This window comes from Diachasma alloeum, unplaced genomic scaffold (genome assembly GCF_001412515.2).
Source record: "Diachasma alloeum isolate Michigan unplaced genomic scaffold, Dall2.0 Dall_scaffold_00269, whole genome shotgun sequence".
Classification (NCBI taxonomy): domain Eukaryota; kingdom Metazoa; phylum Arthropoda; class Insecta; order Hymenoptera; family Braconidae; genus Diachasma; species Diachasma alloeum.
The window spans coordinates 1,972,439-1,990,706 of NW_021680408.1; the positions used below are offsets into that span (position 1 = coordinate 1,972,439).

At 34.1% G+C, this 18,268-nt stretch overlaps 2 protein-coding genes across 2 annotated transcripts in view; both read right to left on the reverse strand.

Moving 5' to 3' along the window:
* The window catches only part of LOC107037639, a 36,881-nt gene extending 30,143 nt beyond the window's left edge, over positions 1 to 6,738 (reverse strand). The window contains exon 1 of the mRNA XM_015256284.1: positions 6,461 to 6,738. Coding sequence (XP_015111770.1) covers positions 6,461 to 6,539 — 79 coding nt within the window. The 5' untranslated portion in view covers positions 6,540 to 6,738. The remainder of the gene's footprint in view (positions 1 to 6,460) is intronic.
* A 2,049-nt stretch (positions 6,739 to 8,787) lies between these two features.
* LOC107037655 (serine/threonine-protein kinase VRK1) lies at positions 8,788 to 18,138 on the reverse strand. The gene is made up of 4 exons (XM_015256308.1): positions 17,824 to 18,138; positions 17,525 to 17,738; positions 12,289 to 13,537; positions 8,788 to 11,028 (listed from the first exon to the last, which is right to left on the reverse strand). The coding sequence occupies exons 2-4, from the start codon at positions 17,688 to 17,690 to the stop codon at positions 10,884 to 10,886; spliced, it is 1,560 nt and encodes a 519-aa protein (XP_015111794.1). The 5' UTR covers positions 17,691 to 17,738; positions 17,824 to 18,138; the 3' UTR covers positions 8,788 to 10,883.
* Between the last annotated feature and the right edge of the window lie 130 nt (positions 18,139 to 18,268).

Below are 18,268 nucleotides of genomic sequence, written 5' to 3' on the forward strand. Positions count from 1 at the left end.
GCCCCCCCCCCCGCTCACTTCGCTCGCTCCCCCCTCCGTTCGTGTGACCGTACCCATAAACATGTTCCATATGAGCACCCCCTAATATAGTAATCCTCCATAAATATCGATATCCCCTTTATGACCACCCCCTCATATAGACATCCCTTATAAATACAGGCACCTCCCCATATAGGAACCCCCGCATAGGCACCCAGCGTCCCCTGAATTTAAGAGGCCCCTGAATTTGAGAGTCTCCTGAATTTAAGGTACTTCCGCAGTAAGTATACTAGGTGAAAATTTAGAAATGGTATAAAGACGGAATATTTGGATCATATGTTGTTGACCACATTAAAAAGATATTTCCAAAATTTTAAGTCCCTGGTCCACCCCATTTTTGAGATATGCATCGCCAAACATTCAATTTTTGTGTTTTTTCCACTTTTGACGATGTATATCTCGAAAATGGGGTGGACAAGATACTTGAAATTTTGGGAATAGTTTTTGAATGTGCTCAACAACATATGATCCAAATATTGCGTCTTTATACCATTTCGAAATTTTCACCAAGTATACTTACTGCGGAAGTACCTTAAGCGTCCCCTGAACTTGAGGCGACCCCTGAATTTTTCGCCTTATTTTTTTATTTATATAGAGAAAAAACGAACAATTCTCAAGTGAAATTCGTGGAATCAACTCAACCTCCTGAAATACCCTCGTAGAATTTTAAAAGCCCAATGATACCGAACTATCCCGATCTATCACGCACCTCCCCTTGTTTATTTCCAAACCGGAAGTACAAACCAGGTGGCCATAACTCAAAATAAATTGGGTGGGGTCCATCCATCTGAGCAGTATCAACGATAAGAAGCGGTATTACAATTTCATTGAGACCACATGCCCATGATACCCTAGTAATACACCGTCAGTGTATCAAATATAGCGTCATGTATCTCAACGATGTCTTTATCCCCCTCATTCTCATATGCCCACGCCACTGGGCTCACTTTAACATAGAACTAGAACTCGACCACGGGCTGTTCTCTGCATGGCATAGCATGCACTATGAAAATGCTAAAGAGTTGGCTACAGTCGACGAACAAGGGAGACAGTATAGCACTGCGCGTGGGAAGCATGTGAGATGAGGAGGAGGCGGAATGAAATTTTCTCGGGATGTAGCGGCATAAATCACAATCATCAAAATTATCGGCTGGTCCACAAGTTGATGCAGCGAATCCGTGGAAATTATTAAGTGAAGGGTTTGCTGAATATACATTGTTAGAGAGTTACTCCGGAAATTTCAAGTGAAAAATATTGAAAGGTTCAACGACTGATTCACATGAAATTTTCCACTTATTTTAGTACTGACAAATCAGTTAATTTACTGAATGTTCAGTGGAATTACAATTTTCGAGGTTCTAGGAACATAAAAATTATTGAAAATTGTGATTATTACAAATGATTACTCATTCTGGAAGTTGTAATATTTATTTATGAGAAGAAAATATTAGAAAACAAATAATATTTTACAGAAATGAATTTGAATAAAAATAACAATCATCGAAATCTATCGGTTTGTCCACAAGTTCAGGCGACGAATCCGTGGAAATTATTAAGTGAATAGTTTGTTTAACATACCTCCGGAAATTTCGAGTGAAAAATATTGAAAGGTTCAACGACTGATTCACATGAAATTTTCCACTTCACATGTTCAGTGGAATTGCAATTCCCGAGGTTCTAGGAAAATAAAAATTATTGAAAATTGTGGTTATCACAAATGATTGATCATTCTGGCAGTTTAATTTTTATGTGTGAGTAGAAAATATTTGAAAAAAACTAATATTTTACAAAATTGAATTGAAAGGAAAATTATTGAAAATTGTGATTATTATAAATGATTGATCATTCTGGAAGTTCCAAAATTTATTTATGAGAAGAAACATTTTTAAAAAACCGAATATTTTACAGACTTGCATTTAAATAAAAATAACAATCATCAAAATTATCGCGTTGTCCACAAGTTGGAAGAGCATCCGATGCATAATCGAAAAGTCCCGGCGTCAAATCCCGGTCTGGACTATCCATTTTTTTTCAGTAAAAATTTTCTGGTTATTCATATTGAGAATAATCCCGATTCCCCTCCTACCTCATCCAAACCTCTTCCAATCATTCCTATGACGTCACAAAGATGTGGAACGCTATAAAATTCCCTTCTTTAATGTAATGTTAAATTTTTAAGGGAAGAGTTGTTGAATAGACATTGTTAGGGAGTCCTCCGGAAATTTCAAGTGAAAAATATTGAAATTTTCAACGACTGATTCACATGAAATTTTCACGACTATTGGTACTGACAAATGACGTGATTTATTGAAAATTGTGGTAATTCAAGCAAATCCAGACAAATGATTGATCATTCTGAAAGCAAGTTCCATAATTTATTTATGAAGAGAAATTATTAAGGAAAAACGAAAATTTAGTAAAACATTGAATTGAAAATTAATAAAAATTACAATTAAAAAATTATCAGTTTATCCATATATTACGTGACGATATTAAGTGAAGAGTTGTTGAATATACATAGAAAATTACTTCTGAAATTTCAAGTGAAAAATCTTGAAATTGTTAACAATAATTCACAGGAAATTTTCAACGTGTATTTGTATTGACAAATCAGCTGATTTATTCAATGTTCAGTGGATGGAGTCGCAGTCTCCAATTTCCTTAGACAATAAAAATTGAAGTTATAGAATTGATCGAAAATATAATTCTATTTCGTATTTTTTAATCGTAATTTGACACCAAAAATATTAAAAATGGGGTTTTAATCGACGTTTAAAGAGAAAAAAATTTGTGGTTCAGCATTTTTTACCAAAATTCGAGTGGAGAATGCAATAATTCATTCAAAAGTCCGACGATAGTTTCTCAAAAACCTCAGGAAAAAATTCCATTTTCAATTAAAAAAAAAATCAAGTTAAAATTCAGAAAAGTCTCAATGCGTCACACGATTGAGACAATCCCAAACAATTTCAACCGACTTTTCTCTCTACATTGGAGCCCTTCATCACAACTCGAGCAAAAAATATTAATAGGTAATTGACCCCTCACGCCAGACAAATTATTCAACCCCATAAAACGTCCAAAAAAACCGTAGATGTTTATAAAAGGCGTGAAGCTCTGAAAGCTATATACGACCAGCCATTAAACTCCAGCGTAGAATCTCTCGATAACAGAAAAAGATTACGACCAAAAAAATAAGAGATACGATATCACCGAGAGCCATCGTTTATTACAAATCAAGCATTTCCCCGAAGGGAAAAATTTTTATGCGCACGAAAAAATTTAACAGAAAAACCTAATGAGTTTGATGGGAAATTATAATTGTATGGAATTTCTATTGAAAAGTATTAGTTTTTGGACGATTCTAGGAAATAATTCCACAGCTTTATTGGGTGTTTTGATTTATAGAAAATTTCCAATAGAAATGAGTTTATAAATTAAATTAGTAGAATTAAATTCACATTTTTGTAGAAAATTTCTCAATTTGGCATTGCTATAGAAAATATGTCAATAGAATAAGTTGTACAGAAAAACCGAATTCTGTTAATTTTTCCTATGGAATAATTTCCACTGAAAATTTCTATTAAACAAAATCGCAGATAAGCAGAGGAATTTTCCAATAGAAATCGACCAAAAACTAATAGAAAGCTCAATAAAAAATAGGATAGGATTTTTTATCGATTAATCCTGCAGCTTAACTGCATGTTTTTAAAAATAGAAACTATTTTATAGAAAACTTTAGTAGAATTTCATCTTTCTATACGACTTTTAAGACATTTTCTGTAGAAATTTCTTGACATGAATTTTCAAACTCAATTTTTCCTCTCTTCATCAAAAAAATTAAACAAATAAACTCAGAAAATTTGAAACGGAGTTCTATAGAAAATATCTCAATAGAATAAGTTGTACAAAAAAACCGACTTCTACTGATTTTTCCTGATTTCCATCAAAAATTTCTGTTGAAAGAAAAACCGCAGATAAGTAGTGGAATTTTTCAATAGAAATCGACCAAAAACTAATAGAAAGCTCAATAAAAAATAGGATAGGATTTTTTATCGATTAATTCTGCAGCTTTACTGCGTGTTTTTAAAAATAGAAACTATTTTATAGAAAACTTGTAGAATTCTAGTAGAATATCATGTTTCTATACGACTTTTAAGACATTTTCTGTAGAAATTTCTTGACATGAATTTTCCAAGTTTTCAAACTCAATTTTTCCTCTCTTCATCAAAAAAATTAAACAAATAAACTCAGAAAATTTGAAACGCAGTTGTATAGAAAATATCTCAATAGAATAAGTTGTACAAAAAAACCGACTTCTACTGATTTTTCCTGATTTCCATTAAAAATTTCTGTTGAAAGAAAAACCACAGATAAGCAGTGGAATTTTTCAATAGAAATCGACCAAAAACTGATAAAAAGCTTAATAAAAATTTCACAGAATTTTATTGAAGAATTCTACAGCTTTACAGCGTGTTTTTTAAGTAATAAATGCCCAAAAGAAACTATTTTATAGAAAAATTCGGTAGAATTTCATCTTTCTATAGATCTTTTTTTATAGAAATTCCTCGACACAAATTTTACAAGTTTTCCCACTCAATTTTTTTTTCTTTTCATTAAAAAAATCAAGCAAATAAGCTCAAAAAAATTGAGCCGATGCAGTTCTGTAGAAAATCCCTCAATAGAATAAGTTGCACAAAAAAACCGAATTCTATTGACTTTTCCTATGATTTCCATCAAAAACTCCTATTGAAAGGAAAATCGCAGATTAGCAGCGGAATTTTTCAGTAGAAATCGACCAAAAACTGATAGAAAAATAAAAATCCAATAGTGTTTCCCGCGGATTCTCTATAGAATAGAACTTATTCCCATTGGTGTTACAATTACTATGTTATCTCTCTATATTTTCCCATATAATTTTTTCGCACATGTAACATCGCCCACCCAGACAACACTTATGATAAAATTCAATAGAAAACCTCAGCAAATTCTCTAGAAATTCTATGATGATTCTATTAAAATTCTAGGGAACTCTCGTTGAAATTCTATTTATTTTTTGCGCTTTTAGATTCTATTAGATATTTGATAGAAAAAAGTAAATAAATTTGAATTTTTCTGTTTGAATGTTTCTCTTAAGAGATTCAATATTATTTCAGCAGTGAAGTGGTAAACGGAGATAAGTCGACTCATCTCCCAGTTGAGTTTTTGAGGAATATTTCTGAATCTAAGGGAGATAGCGAAATTTTCGTAATCACAGTTGTTGTAGCACTCAAATACCTCCACAAAAAAGGTTATAACAAAAATTTTGCTATCTCCCATAGATTCCGAGCTATTGATTGAAAACTGGTCAATACTTAAAATTAACATATCTCCTTTTACCACTTCGTTACTGATTTATTTCCAACTTTATGGTTTTTTCACCTTTTACAGTTTTACAATTCCAATTTGTGTAGACGTTGTATTTTGAGATACGAATGACCAGAATGTTAAGGGGGCACGTCTGCCAATGAACAATAAACTAATATATGTAATAAGTTGATGAAAAAAATGAAGGATAAACTAGAATCTCAAAGCATGTTTCTCTTGAGATTTTTTCTATTAAAAAAAAAATTAATTAATTAATTAATGATTAACTAATTAATTATTATTATTAATTAATTATTTTTTTGAAATTATTGTTACATTTTTATTTCAGAAAAAATTCCAGGAGAATTCATATAGAAAAATCGAAATATAGGGGAGGGTGGGGTAAAATGGACACTTTAGACTTTTTTAAAATTATTCATAACTCAGAAACAAATTGATCAATTGAGCTCAGTTTAGGCTCGTCACAAAGGGAACGAATTGTTTTTTGTATTGGAAAAAGAAATTATTAAATTTTATCAACATTTCAACCCCTCATTAACATTTTAAAAAAAGTCAAAAGTGTCCGTTTTACCCCAACTAACTTCCCCTATTAACTTCTTCTCATCAAATAATTCATAGAATCAGCGCAAAAAAATTGAATTTTACCGAGAATTCCCTAGAATTTGAATAGAATCCCAATAGAATTCCAATACTTGGAATTTTCTAACGAATTCGTTAAGTTTTTCTGTTGAATTTTTTCATACGTGAACCTCTCCCCCCGAATTCAGTAAATTGAATTGAGATCGCAAGATGCTGTTGCATCCTCATGTGTGCGCATGAAATAGGGGATGTATCTCCGTACGAAGGCTAGTCACCGCATCCGGCAGAATTTTTTCCCATCCAACCGAACGTTTTTATTACACTTTCCAGTTTTAAATTAGTTCTGTTCTGTCTTCTCCAGAAGACCCTTCAACCGGTTTACCCCGACTCATTTTCGCTTTCTCGTTTGCATTGACAAACAAATAGCTTGAATAAATATTTTTGATAAATCCTGTGATCGGTCTAGGTAGTGTCTCACCGAAAAAATCCTCCCAACTAACGGATCCATCGGAGTCGGCTGCACTGCTTGCACTCGCTGCAGTCACCTCACTAGCCATTGTATTTCTCAGCAAATCGTTTGATGCACAAACTTGTTTGTTAAGTAATCGGTGGGTTCATTACACTGAATAACTGCGAATGCTACATCGGTGTTTAGGTGATTTGTCGACTCTATGGGGGACTAATAGGTGCATTTGAATGAGTTGAGGGACTATTAATACACATTCACGGAAATTTGAGAGAACGTGAGAGCGGCCGGAGGAGAAATACCATGTGTTCGGGGGGAGCGCACGGCACCGACTGACCGACTGGCGGCTGCGACTCTCGACAGTCGCCAGGATATCGTGGAAAGTCAGTGTGTTATGCCTCTATGCGCATCGAGACAGATTTACAAAAGGTTTTTCAACACACGTGGAAAGTGTAATACGTCCCAATGCGCAGGGCTAAAGTATTTTGCAATTTTTATAAAAAATAAACAATATTTTATTTCTGTATTATCAGGGCTATTTGAGTCGGTCAAATCCTAGATAGGATATCCAAGTACTTTGGCTATTTTTTCTCCAGTGAAATGCATGATTTTCAGATCTTTCATTTGACCGTAACTTTCCGGACATTTTACAATTATTTTATTATTTAAACTTTGCAGGTCTGAATTTGAAAAATTTGAAAAAAAATAGAAAGTTTACTTTTGGAGGAAGCATTGATGAAATAATTTTATAATTGCAATTTTTGAAAATTACGGGCATTTTGTATAAATAATTTATAAACAATGAATTTTCCACCACAAAAATCATTTGTTCGGGATCGTAAGTAATTTATTTGTATTCAAAATTTTACCAGAAATCGATTTCATGCCTAAAACAATAAGGTTTCGGAAGGTTTGAACAGTTTCAATTATTTATTTATGAACACCAAATGTTAAAAAAAATAATAATTCTGTGCAAAATGTAATTTTAATGATGCTGAGTATTCATGATTTTTTTCAAATTTTTCGCACGCAATTTAATTGACAAACTTGATAAATGAGAATGGTTGAATCTATAGCGTTCCGAGCCTCTATACGAGGGAAACAATTAAATAATTAACAATGCATAAATTAAAAAATTTCAAGGTACGCGGACTCCTTAAAACCTTAAAACATCTGAAGTTTGACCGAGTAAAACAGCCCTGGGGATAATACAGAGTATGAATATACCGGTCGAAATAATTTCTTTCATTAATATATAATATTTCATTTCATTTTTTTCTCTTATTCTTATTTATCTCATTTTATTTCTATTTTTTTATTTTTTTATATTATTGTTTCATAAGAGAATATCCCGCAGCTTTTATTAAATAATATTGAGAGGCCTTGGGAGTATTAAAGAAGGTACTGGAATGCGGGGAGATCTTTGCGCCATGAATTCCCAGCCAAAAGGGGGTGGAAGAATCTGAAAGCTGGCTTAAATAATTTGTTCCTTTTATAGGTACCGGATAAAAAGAGTTGAGGGTGATTTGAAAAGGATACATCATTTTTTTAAATGGTTAAACATACGAGGTGGGGGACCGCCATCTTCAAAGCCCTTTGCGGTCCGTGCGCAAGACAGATTTCCAAAAGGTTTTCCAGTACCTGTGGAAGGTGTAATACGTCCTAATGCGCAGGGCCAAAGTATTTTGTAATTTTCATAAGGAATAAACAACCCTTTATTGATTTAAGAAATTATTTCATTCTTGTTTTTCTTTTATTTATGGTTTTTTAAATTATTTTTTAATATCATTATTTTATGAAAGAACATTCTGTACTTTCTATGAAATAATATCAAGAAACCTCGAGAGTATGAAAAAGAACTGCTGAATTGCAGGAAAAACATTGCACCATGAATTCTCAGCCAAAAGGTAGTGGAAAAATTTGAAAGCTGGCTTAAATAATTTGTTTCTGTTTTAGGAACCGGATGAAACGAGTTGAGGGTGATTTGAAGAGGATAAATAATTTTAAGAAATGTTTGAAAATACGGAGTAGAGGCGCCGCCATTTTTAAAGCCCTTTGCGTTCTGTGCGCAAGTCTAAAATATTTTTTACTTTCTATAAAAAATAAACAATACGTTTTTTCCATTTCATTTTTTCATCAATTCATTTATATTTATTTCATTTCATTTTGAGGTTCATCAAATTCTAAAAAAAAATAATAATGTCGACAATAACACAAAAAAAATGCTAAATTCCATTTCAGGGCCCTCGATATCTACAACGCATAATATTTAAAAGAATGTGAAAAATTGTGAATATTCTATGGGTAATTTGTTGGTAAATAATGAAATAAAAATCAGATTCAATACATGACGGCTATATATTTACATAAATGACAGTGATTCACTCAATATGAATATTACAGAATTCATGAGTAACGAGTTTCACTTAAATATTTTTCTACAATTGGATATCGATATATTCACGCTGAATTAACGACGAAAGCCGTCTGTATGTACTTCGTCTTATCTCCGTACACTGGAAGATATCTTTAACGTGGAACTCCACACCTGCTTATTCGCATTAAAAATCATTCACTTCATTATGTACTAATTCTTCTCACGGTAAAGCCGCAAGCTGGGTTATTTCGTAGTGTACAATACGGTGAAGCCGTGGAGCATTTGAAAATAATAATGCGGAATATAAGGAAACAATAGCTCACTCGGTGATAAAATCTGCCATATTAAATATAAAAAAAATACCCTCGATAACAAAAAAGCGTGGCTATGAAACATTAAAAATAGAAAAAATAATCTATTTTAATAATGATTCCCTTGATTCACGTTATAAAATGTACAAATCACAATTCAATCGGGTTTACGCTGATTAATGAACTAAGTGAATTAAAGTGTACTTACAAATAATCTATACAAATTTAATGATTTTGTTCTTTCGTTTGGAACTGAGATGGAAGATGAATTAATTCAGTGGTGAAGTGGTGAAATGGGATAAGTCAATGACACGTAGAGATCAATTTTCTGTGAAGATCTCACTTTATTTCTGCAGAAAAAAAGATGACGATAAAAAATTCTCCATACGTATTCCCAACATTCCTGAATATATTCAAAGAACTGATCTTCACTACTGAATTATTCAAATGAAACAATTCCTGCGATGCAAAAATTTTTGATGTGATAAAATGTAAAAATTGCCCTCGATAACGAAAAAACGTGACTGTGAAAATAGAAAAAATAATGTAATTCGATAATTATTCGCTTCATTCGCGTCAAAAGACGTACGAATTAAAATTCAACCGGGGTTACGCTGATTGATGGACTAAGTGAATTAAAGTGTACTTACAAATAATCTGTACAAATTTAATGATTTTGTTCTTTCGTTTGGAACTGAGGTGGAAGATTAATTAATTCAGTAGTGAAGTGGTGAAATGGGGTAAGTCAAAAACACGTAGAGATCCATTTTCTGTGAAGATCTCACTTTATTTCTGCAGAAAAAAGATGTCTATAAAAAAGTTCCCCATACGTATTCCCTTACTTTGCTGAATATATTCAAAGAACTGATCTTCACTGCTGAATTATTCAAACGAAACAATTCCTGCCTGGTGATCAACAGAAAGGTATTTCGTTGATTCAAAAAACTTCCGATGTTATAAAACGTGAAAATCGCCCTCGACAACGAAAAAACGTGACTGTGACAAGTAGAAAATAGAAAAAATAATCTATTTCGATAAGCGGTTGCTTGATTTACGTCAAAAATTACAATTCAATCGGGATTACAATCGGAATTACGCTGATTAATGGATGAAGTGAATTGAAGCATACTTACAAATAATCTATACAAATTTCATGATTTTGTTCTTTCGTTTGAAACTGAGATGGAAGATTAATTAATTCAGTGATGAAGCGGCGAAATGGGGTAAGTCAGTAACACGTAGAGATAAATTTTCTGTGAAGATCTCACTTTATTTCTGCAGAAAATAGATGACTACAAAAAAAATTCCCCATACGTATTCTCTTAAATTCATAATTGTTATGAAAAAACTGACCTTCACTCTTGAATTATTCAAAGAATCTATAGAAAATGAATGCTGGACAAAGAGGCGATGTACCGTTTCACATTTCCCCTGAACTACCGCCGATAAAAATTCAGTGAAAATAACGCAGTCTTATAAAATTGGCGAGACTCAAAATATTCATCTCATGAGGATTAAACTCAAATGATTTCTTACATCATAATCGTCAAAAGAGAGATGATACCTGACTGGAATCGACTATATAAATTCATTAATAGTAAAAATACTAGGTAATACAATATTGTTTGCCATTTGCTATTTGCAAAGTAAGTAATGAGAATATTCAAGGCCGATTATTTCCTCACGTTTATTAACCTTTTCCTGTGAATTGAGATGTGGAGGTGAAATTTTTTTCTTCCCCCCTTCACTATTTACGATTTAACCGAGCAACACGTGAACGTGTCAGTCGAGGAGAAATGGTCTTTCTTGGCATTGACATTACCGATTGAACTTTCTTCTTCAATTGCGCAACTTCTTCCATGGCTGGTGTCATCCACTTGGCCTTCAGCTCTCTGTTGAATAAATAATTTGGGACATTAGTGGATTTGCAAAGAGGAGATGACAATTCAAAAATATTATCAAACATTTTTTGGTTGAAAAAATATTTTAAATGCTTCGGGTTTGATCTGGAGTAAAATTGACACAGTTTAATAAATTATTTCAGCCCAATTACAAATCTGCTTGAGAAATTTCTCTACTACGTTTAGTCTTCAATAAAAAAAAGAAAAGTTGAAAAAAAATTAAGATAATTTAGGGACAAGGACAACTTACACAATTTCATAATTTGAAAAATTAAAAAATCATTAAATAAATGATCTGAGAAATTTTGGTTTTTTATAGTGGACTGTTCTTGCTCTGGATTCGGTGATTAAAAACGTGTGAAAAGGTCTCGAAGAAGTTCCAATTCTAGGATTTTTCATGTTCAAATGAAACAATTCCCTTGATAATTATCAAACAAATATTCTGTTGCCAAACAAAATTCTGGATATAATCAAATAAATGAATGAAAAAATCCTACTCATTAGATTTGGGTTCTCGTATTGTTCCCAAAAATATAAGTGTTGAAAACGTAAAATCCACAATTTAAAAAATTAATCAAAATAAATCAATCTCAAGGTAATTTCTCACAGGGAAAAAAACAATGGTGTGAGACTTTCAATTTTGATTCTGATTCGAATCAAAAGATCCCTAGATTCATTGAACAAAAACAAGTAAAAAAGTCTCAAAAATTTCGAATTCTGGAAATTATAATTTCGAATTTTGAAAACTTGTAAAATCCACACTTTTAAAAATTACTAAAATTAATTTGAAGGTAATTTGCGGCAGAAAAAAAAACTTGATCTGAGACTTTCTATTTTAATCCTGATTTTCACAAGATTCTTTGATCAAAAACAAGTAAAAAAAGTTGGAATTCTGGGAGTCTTTATGTTCCAATGAAACAATTCCCTTGATAATTATTTTAAAAAACTGTTGAAATAAATACGTTCAAATAAACAAATGGATTCCGTAATGTTTCAAAAAATATTAGCGTAAAAAACTTGAAAAATTCTTAATTTAAAAAATGAATAAAATGAATTGTAAATTTGATAGTGAGCTGCTCTCCCCCTCAATTTTCGAGTAAAAACTATTTTAAAAAAACCTCGACAAAGTCGAGAAGTACTCTGCCTCTTCAAAAAGTTCTCACTACAATAAAATAGCAAAATCTTGACCTTAAAATCTTAAATCTTAATGGCGTGGAGTAGTACGAAAAATTACAATAAAAAAAATCTTACTCATTGGATTTAGGTTTCTGTCTGTAAGTCCCTGCCTGCCTATCCTTCATCCTCTTCATCACCTGCAGCATAGCATAAGTAGGCAAAGAGGGTGGTGGAGGTGAAGGAGGTGGTGTCAAGCCATTGAGCACATCATCCTCAAGAGTCTGCACCAAACTGCTCTTGGCCATTTTATCCGGATGCCTAGCAAGCACCTCCTCCCAGCTGAACTTTTCGATCTCAACAGGCACCTGATGATTCCTGGTGATCCTCCCCTCGCAGTTAACAGGCTTGCAGGGTCTCCTCTCCCTGAGATATGGCATCTTCTTGGGCCTCAAGTAGTCGATATTCTCATCAGCCACCAGTCGTTTCCCCAGAGGTGATCCCAACGAGCAGCTGACCCTCTCCATCTTTCCCCTCGGTTTAAACAAACTCCTCAAGTACGAGTAATTCGGTTTGGCTTGAAAATCCAGCGTTGAGATGTACTTCATGTACGATTTTATAGCTGCGGGGGGTTTCTTTCTGTCTGGAAAGCAGACACTCATGAAATGCGTTATATCTGATAGGAATAATTCCTTTTGTGTGTGAACGTGATCAGGATCACTGCTGGGGGACATTCCACCTTGGTCCCTCTCCCAGGGGAGTTTGCCACACAGCCACTGCAAAATATTGTACCCCAGGGTCTCCATGTCCCCTCGTCTCGAGTGAGTGCCATGATGTGCGTCCCTCGATGTGAACTCCAGTGTTCCCTCGTGCGCCCTTCTCTCGTCGTGAACGAAGGGCTTGTGCATGCCAGCTGTCGTTCGAAAACGATAGGCCAGGCCATAGTCCACCAGGTAGGCTCTCGGATTCTCCGGAATTGTGGGCGCATTCTCCAGGACAATGTTCGAACTCTTGACGTCCGCGTGAGCGTAACCGTGACTGTGAATGTACTCCAGGGCGTCCAGCATCTGCACTGCTAGATTGTTCACCAATTTTGTTGGTAACTTTCTACCGTAGTTGTGGAATAACTGACCAACGTCAATGCCATAACGCGGGATCACGAGGAATCGAAAACGCTCGCCTTTGTAGGTGTGCGAGCCCGAGCCCTCGTAACTGGGGACTCCTATTCGCGAGAGCTGCTGGCTCTCACACCATTTGTTTATGAGGTGCTGGCGGGCTGCTCTTATGTAGAAATTCATCTCCACGAAGAGGGGACCGTTGCAGTGGGGCTCGATTTTTATCACGTATTTGGCGTCCTGGGTTACAGTCTTGTGGGTCTCGTCTGAGGCTGGAATGAGGTTTTTGCAGTTTTAGAGGGATTGAGTCAAGAGAATTTTAAGACCGATTGTGATTTTTTTTGGGGAGGGAGGGACACTCTCGCATGGTCACCTTTGACGTTTTTTTCGATCTTCATAACGCAAAAACGAATTCAGTACCAAAGCGGTAAAACGGTTCAAGTCGATTTTTCCTGTCAGCCAATTTTCAATGAATATCTCGGAATCCAAGGGGGATAGCCAAATTTTTGTCGTAATGTTTTTTGTAGTTCTCAATTCGCTGGACAAAAAATGTTATTACGAAAATTTCGTTATCTCTCTTGGATTCGGAGATATTCCTCAAAAAAGAATTTAGGATTGTCATCTATTTTGTTAACAATCCAATGAAATAGTGACATTAAAAAAACTCAGTGTGCTCATTTTGCCCTACTCCTTCTCCAATTGTCTCCTTTCATTGGGGATTGCGATTTTCTTGGGCAATTCTCCGAATGAGAACTACGAAAAATAAAAGTAAAGGATGTTCAATATGAGATTTTCGAGAAATATCCGGATAAAAATATAATGAAGTAGAAAAGAAGATTATTCATATTAACAGTCACAAAAACCTGAAAAATCCTTTCTAATAAACCACTAGAATGACCGATGAATTGTTTTAAAAACTTTTGAAAGTGAATTATTTTGATTGTGGAATAAAATGCCCGAAACCATATTTTCCGAGAATTTTGACCATCTTAAAAAATTTCTTCTAAGATAAAACAAATATCAAAATTGTCATTAAAAATTCTCTTTATTAACGTTCGAAAAATGAAAGTATAATAATACAGGCATCAATTAAAATTGAAAAATAAATTGTCTAAAAACGAATGGAATCTGCTCAAAACCTCATCTGAATGCAATCGTCCCAATCGGTCATTTCTTCGAGTAAAAAATTCTGATGCAAATTCATCTTTCTTTTCACATCATGTAGACTACATCCTCCTTTACCTATTGATTCTCCTACATCAAGAGAGTCAATTAACTTGAAATGTCAAAATTACCAAGATAAATGTCTCCAAAACGTCTGAAAATTATGACCCTGAAGTTTGCAGACAAAAATCTTCAACAGAGCATATCTGGTGAGGAAATTGAACAATTAGAAAATTTCAAGTTCCAATTTGTCGGGCGTGACGAAATCTAATCGTGATGGTGGCTAAATATGTGAGTAAATAAATTACGAGTTGATTTCTTCGAAATTTAACTATTGAAAACCATTGACACGGCATATCTCACCTCGGAGTTATTTTATTGGAAAAAAAACATGGTCACGATTTTCATTCTACGAAATTTCGACGTGATTTTTATCCTTTTTTTTCTAGTCTTATCGGTCAACGTTAAATCCGCTGTAGAACACTAAATCTTTGGCAAGCTTCAGTATTCATCCAAATGATCCGATCGAAAAAAGAAAAAGCATCACGTTTGAAAAAATTATAAATCTTCTCGTGATGTTTCTTGTTTTTTGTAATAAATGTTTCATTAATGATATATGCAATGTTTTTCACGAGGGAATACATCAACAAAGGATATCTACGAGGAAGATAAGTAGATTAGGACAAAAAACAAATGAAACGTTGGAATGCAATAAAACCTCAACGTGATTTTTTTTTCAATTTCTCTTCGTTCTTTCCATGAAAAATAGTAGAATTACGAAAATAAATACGTTAAACATCGGATATCTACTATACGAACAATGATGTTGAAAGGAAAAAAAATCACACTTCACATTCTCTCCCAATTGTTACGTGATATTCGTTGCTTTGCTTCTAATTATTATTCTCAGGGATCTACAATCGATGCTATAGTCATGACGCTGAATTTCTGGTGGCAGGACTATTTAACACTATGCAAATTCAACACAACACATCAACTCAATACATAGCCTATTAAACACAAATTTTTTCATCACACAGTCAATTCAACACATTGTTAAGTCAACATATAGTGTATTGAACACATTGTTTTGTCAACACATAGTTTTTTTAACACGAACTTCATTTAGTACGTACATTTCGGGCAGCGTCACATATTTTGATTCTACGGGAATTTGTAAACAGGAGCGAGGCCTTTTACTTGCCCACAACGTTAAATTGTAATCGATATCCACTATCAAAGAATTGAATTGTTGCAGAAGTTTTCTATTTACTATACGAATTTTGTAGTGATTAATCTACCTATGAATTTTTTATGAAGAAGCAAATAAACTCATTGATTATGTATTGAGTAAATGTATTGTTGAATTCATGTCGTGAGGAATTTGTCCTGTGTTGAATTGCTTATGTGTTGAGTTGGTTTTGTGTTGAATTGTTGCGTGTTGAGTTAGCCTTGTGTTGAGGTAACGTGTTTAAATTGTGTGTTGAATTTGTTTTGCGTTAAATAGTCATGGAACCAAATTTCTTATATCTAATCGTTTAACAAAGTGTATTTTGCGAGGAAATGGCGAAGAAATATTCTCGTAAGATTTACAACGCAATGACTAAATTTCACGAGTGTTGAATGTGACACCCTTGTGACTCTCGTGACGGCCGTGAAGTTTGACCATCCCTTTGTGACCCTTGTAATTTTTGACCCTCGTGAAATTTAACCATTTCCTTGTGACCCACATGTCCCTGGTGAAGTTTGGGGATTTCCTTGTGACCTACATGACCCTCGTGATGTTTGACCATCCCGTTGAGACCCTCGTAATGTTTGACTCTCGTGAAATTTGACCAGCCCGTTGTTACTCTCGTGACCCCCGTGAAATTTGACCATCCTCCTGTGACCTTTGATGAAGTTTGACCATCTTTTTGTGACTTTTTGAAGAAAAATGATTTTTCCTATTTTCTAAGTTTTACACTCACGAGACCGAGACGATATTCTCTTAACCGAGACCGAGACGATACTGAAAATTCGGATATTTTTCGAGACCGAGACGAGACTGGCGAAAGTCTACGAAATATCTACGTATCTTCCTCGTAGATATCCTCTGTTGATGTTTTCTCTCGTGAAAAACATTGCATATATCATTAATGAAACATTTATTATAAAAAACAAGAAACATCACGAGGAGATTTATCATTTCTTCAAGCGTGATGGTTCTTCTTTTTTCGATCGGATCATTTGGATGAATAATGGAGCTTGCCAAAGATTTAGTGTTCTACAGCGGATTCAACGTTAACCGATAGGACCAGAACAAAAAGGACAAAAATCACGTCGAAATTTCGTAGAATGAAAATCGTGACCATGTTTTTTTCCAATAAAATAATTCCGGAGTGAGATATGCCGTGTCAATGGTTTTCCATAGTTAAATTTTGAAGAAATCAACCCCTAATTTATTTATTTACATATTCAGCGGCCATCACGATTGGATTTCGTCACAGCCGACAAATTGAAATTTGAAATTTTCTCATTGAAGATTTTTGTCTGCAAACTTCAGGGTCATTGAAAATTTTCATCACTCAAGATAAATCCGCAATTAATTTCAGCCACAAAATGACAAAAGAATACGAGTCAACAAAATATCTCTGAATCCAAAAGAGATATCAAAATTGTCATTAAAAACTCTCTTCACTAACACCCGAAAAATAAAAGTATAGGGGAGGGTGGGGTAAAATGAATACTTTAGACTTTTTAAAAATTATTCATAACTCAGAAACAAATTTATCAATTGAGCGCAGTTTAGGCTCGTCACAAAGGGAAATAATTGTTCTTTGTATTGAAAAAAAAATTATTAAATTTCATCAACATTTCAACCCCTCATTAACATTTGAAAAAAAGTCAAAAGTGTCCGTTTTACCCCAACCTCCCCTAATAACACAGGCCTCCATTAAAATTAAAAAAATTATCTAAAAACTCAATCGATCATTTCTTCGATTAAAAAATTCTGATGTAAATTCATTTTTCTTTTCACATCATTTAGACTACATCCTCCTTTAACTATTGATTCTCCCACATCAAGAAAGTCAATTAACTTGAAATGTCAAAATTACCAAGATAAATGTCTCCAAAGCCTCCGCACCCCAGGCGCGGCCCGAGCTTCCAGTCTTTCTGAGTGATATCAGTCAATATTTCGCCGATGGGTAGACGAGTAGGTAGACGACATCCTGGAGCAGCGATTCGCTTCATCGGCACCTCCTCAGCCCTCCTCGGAGCCATGATCCCTTTTTCAATATTCTCAACGTCCACCACAATCTCCCATCACTCCTAAATTCATCAAGACACTCTCCGTCAACAAAAATCATTAAAAAACTCCAAAATCCCGGAAAAATTCTCGATTTTTTTTTATTACCTGGAGTGAGTCCTGAGACATGTCCCAGAGAAACTGGAGCCACAGAAATTACGAAGTTCCTTCAGTATTGAACGACAAACCACTTAGAATAATTGTTTACCAATAAAAAAATGACATCTATGTTTCCCGAAAAATCACTGACATTTCGTCATTTCAGTCTGCAAATCGTTCACAATAAAAAAGGGGAATAAACTATCATCGGAAATACGGGCTTTGTGCTTTTATCCAATCACCTGGACACTGTTTCACTACTAGTTTCGATTACTTTATGTCTGATATCTGTTGGAGCAAATCTGCCATTTTATACATGGAAGAGGAGAGATTTTTTTTCTCGTCTTGTCGGCTGTTGTGGGGACTGCCGCAAGTGTTACACTGGCGCTGGCGCTGCGATTTGAAAAGACTCAACGGTTTTTCGTTCTCCCTCATTACAGAGAATTAATAAATT

What these genes read in the sequence shown, in the direction of transcription:
- LOC107037655 (XM_015256308.1), bottom strand. Translation starts at nt 17,690, where the DNA reads ATGGCTCCGAGGAGGGCTGAGGAGGTGCCGATGAAGCGAATCGCTGCT. An exon ending in CTTTGGAGACATTTATCTTG is followed by an intron (nt 13,538 to 17,524) that starts GTAATTTTGACA and finishes ACCTCATTCCAG; the next exon opens with CCTCAGACGAGACCCACAAG. An exon ending in CAGAAACCTAAATCCAATGA is followed by an intron (nt 11,029 to 12,288) that starts GTAAGATTTTTT and finishes TTTATTCAACAG; the next exon opens with AGAGCTGAAGGCCAAGTGGA.